This window comes from Miscanthus floridulus, chromosome 4 (assembly GCF_019320115.1).
Source record: "Miscanthus floridulus cultivar M001 chromosome 4, ASM1932011v1, whole genome shotgun sequence".
Taxonomy (NCBI): Eukaryota; Viridiplantae; Streptophyta; class Magnoliopsida; order Poales; family Poaceae; genus Miscanthus; species Miscanthus floridulus.
In genome coordinates, this window is record NC_089583.1 from 72,891,414 (window position 1) to 72,894,435 (window position 3,022).

A 3,022-nucleotide genomic window follows, 5' to 3' on the forward strand; every position below is an offset into this window, starting at 1 on the left:
AACAGGAGGCCCAACCCGGTGATGTTTGGCCCTGAGCGGCGTGCATGAGCGATATATATGTAAGGAGAGAGAGAGGACACAACAATAAAATTGGAGGAAAATTCACCGGCTGTCCACGAAGTTGGCACAAGATGTCACTTAGGTCCTCGAACTTTCAAAGTGATATCTGTAGGTCCCTAAAATTGGCAGAGGGTGTCATCTAGGTCCCAAACTTTCAAAGTGATCACCGGAGGTCCCTAAACTTGGCAGAGGGTGTCATCCAGGTCCCAAACTTTTAAAGTGATCACCGCAGGTCCCTAAACTTGACAGAGGGTGTCATCCAGGTCCCAAATACTGTAGCGATTCGGCATAGAATTTAAAAAAAAAAGAAATCTAAATTTTAGTAATGTAGCTACGTTATGCAGAAAATTCTAAAAATTGTATCTTTTTAATACGATCTCGCACGAAGATGATTTTTATATAAAAGTTGTAGCTCTCGACGGGATCTACAACTTTCTAGTTTTGAGTTTTTTAATTTGAGGTCGCTAGTACACTCAAAAAAATTAAATAAATTTTCAGCAGTATATTAATCGCGTACGAACGCTTGTCGCCTTGAAAAAAGCATATCTTTCTTATATGCTATCAAATGGAGATACTTTTTATATGAAAGATGTAGCGCTCGATGAGATCTACAACATTCTAATTTTGAGTTTTTCAATTTGAAGTCTTTAAGATGTTCAAAAAAATTTAAAATGTAAAACCACTATACATGAACTGAAATCAGCATTTTAACTTTTTTAGCATCTTACCGACCTTAAATTAAAAACTCATAATTAGAAAGTTGTAGGTTTCATCGAGCGCTACAATTTATATATATAAATTATCTCTATCAGATGACATATAAAGAAGATTTGTTTTTTTTTCAAGGCGACAAGCGTTCGTACGCGATTAATATACTGCTGAAAATTTATTTAATTTTTTTGAGTTTATTAGCGACCTCAAATTAAAAAACTCAAAACTAGAAAGTTGTAGACCCCGTCGAGAGCTACAACTTTTATATAAAAATCATCTTCGTGCGAGATCGTATTAAAAAGATACAATTTTTAGAATTTTCTGCAGAATGTAGCTACATTACCAAAATTTAGATTTCTTTTTTTAAAATTCTGTGCCGAATCGCTATAGTATTTGGGACCTGGATGACACCCTTTGCCAAGTTTAGGTACCTGCGGTGATCACTTTGAAAGTTTAGGACCTGGATGACACCCTCTGCCAAGTTTAGGGACCTCCGGTGATCACTTTGAAAGTTTGGGACCTAGATAACACCCTCTGTCAACTTTAGAGACCTACAGATATCACTTTGAAAGTTCGAGGACCTAAGTGACATCTTGTGCCAACTTCGTGGACCGCTGGTGAATTTTCCTCATAAAATTGTAAACTCTAAACTCTAATCAAGGACTCGTCTGACATTCTTCCCCTACTGTTCATCTTCCTCCCAAGTTGCTACTCCCCCTGCTCTCCTGCTATATGCTTGGCGACGACGTCGCCATGCCAGTGCCATGGCACCTCGGGCGCCGTCCGAGCGAGGCAGAGTGGGCCGACGGGCTAGGCCCTAGAACTGACGTGCCGATTCCAGTGCTGGATGTAGTGGCCCTCCATGGCGTCGAAGGTGTTCACGATCAGGGCGTGGCTGTTGGCTATGGCGTACCCGACCTTGGCGTCTATCTCGCGGATCGGCCCCGTCGTCGCCGGGTCGTTGAAGGAGAACGGGATGTCGGCGAGGGTGAGCTGGACGTGGGGGAACTCCGGCACGGTGAACACTGCGTCGTTCGGAGTGATGGCGTGGGGAGCAAGACCACAACGGCGTGTCAGCAGGGGGCCGCAGGGCAGCGAGCGCCTCCTCGAACCGCGGCCGTAGCTGTGAGACGGACTCGACGAAGGCCGACAAGGAGGACAGCGAGTCGAGGGCCTCGACGTACTCCGCATGCGGTGGGGCGCCTGAGTCGGTCAGGTTGTCGGTGAAGGGGAGCTCCACGATGGCCATGCCGTCGGCGCCGGCCAGCACGGCGTGGACAAACGCCGCGTTGCCCGGGGTGGCGAGGAAGGTGACGGTGGCCTGCTGCTGGTGTCGGAGCAGGTGGGTGAGGTCCATGAGCGGGATGGTGTGGCCCTTGGCCATGAGCGAGAAGATGACAATGTGGGGTGATAGAATCGTTACAGGATCATACCTACTGACATTTGATGAAGTGTAAACCCTAGAACATGTACTATTATGAGATTAACAGATAGAATGAGAGATATAGGGGTTGAGGAGGTGCAAACCATCGGCCGTCTTCATGGAAGACGAAGTAGCCATGGGGGTTGCTTAACGATGGCGTGGAGAAGACCGACGATGAGGGCGTTGTCGCTGTGGCTGCGGTGTCTGGTGTCGGTCTTCCCGTCACTGGCAGTACCCCCTCTTAGATCGGTTAGGGTTGAGAGACTATAGGTGGGGCGTTTGGCGGCTTAGGTGAAAGGTCCTAATATGGCTAGAGGGGGGGTGAATAGCCTATTTAAAAATCTACAAATCAACTAGAGCAATTTGATTAGTATGACAAATAGCGTAATGCAAACTTGCTCTAGCTCTACAAGGGTTGCAAGCCACCTATCCAACAATTCTAGTTGCAATGATTACTTAGGCACACAAACTTGCTATGTAATTACTCACTAAGAGCTCTCAACCTTGCTACTCTAAAGAGCTCAACTAGATGAATATAAATAATAAAGCAAGCTCTCAATTCTAATTACACTAAAGAGCTTGTGTCAACTAGTTTGCAAGAATGTAAATAAGTGAGTAGAGTGATTATACCGACGTGTAGGGGATGAACCAATCACAAGATGAATATATAGCCAATCACCGGGAGAATGCCAAAGACAAGAGACAATCGATTTTCTCCCGAGGTTCACGTGCTTGCCAACACGCTACGTCCCCGTTGTGTCGACCAACACTTGGTGGTTCGGCGGCTAAGAGGTGTTTCACAAACCTCGTCCACACGATTGGACACCG

The 3,022-nt window shown here is 45.9% G+C and overlaps 1 protein-coding gene across 1 annotated transcript; it reads right to left on the reverse strand.

The window, feature by feature from the left end:
- Positions 1-1,581: 1,581 nt before the first annotated feature.
- LOC136548643 (UDP-glycosyltransferase 90A1-like) lies at positions 1,582-2,155 on the reverse strand. The gene is made up of 2 exons (XM_066540094.1): positions 1,874-2,155; positions 1,582-1,764 (listed from the first exon to the last, which is right to left on the reverse strand). The coding sequence occupies exons 1-2, from the start codon at positions 2,153-2,155 to the stop codon at positions 1,582-1,584; spliced, it is 465 nt and encodes a 154-aa protein (XP_066396191.1).
- Between the last annotated feature and the right edge of the window lie 867 nt (positions 2,156-3,022).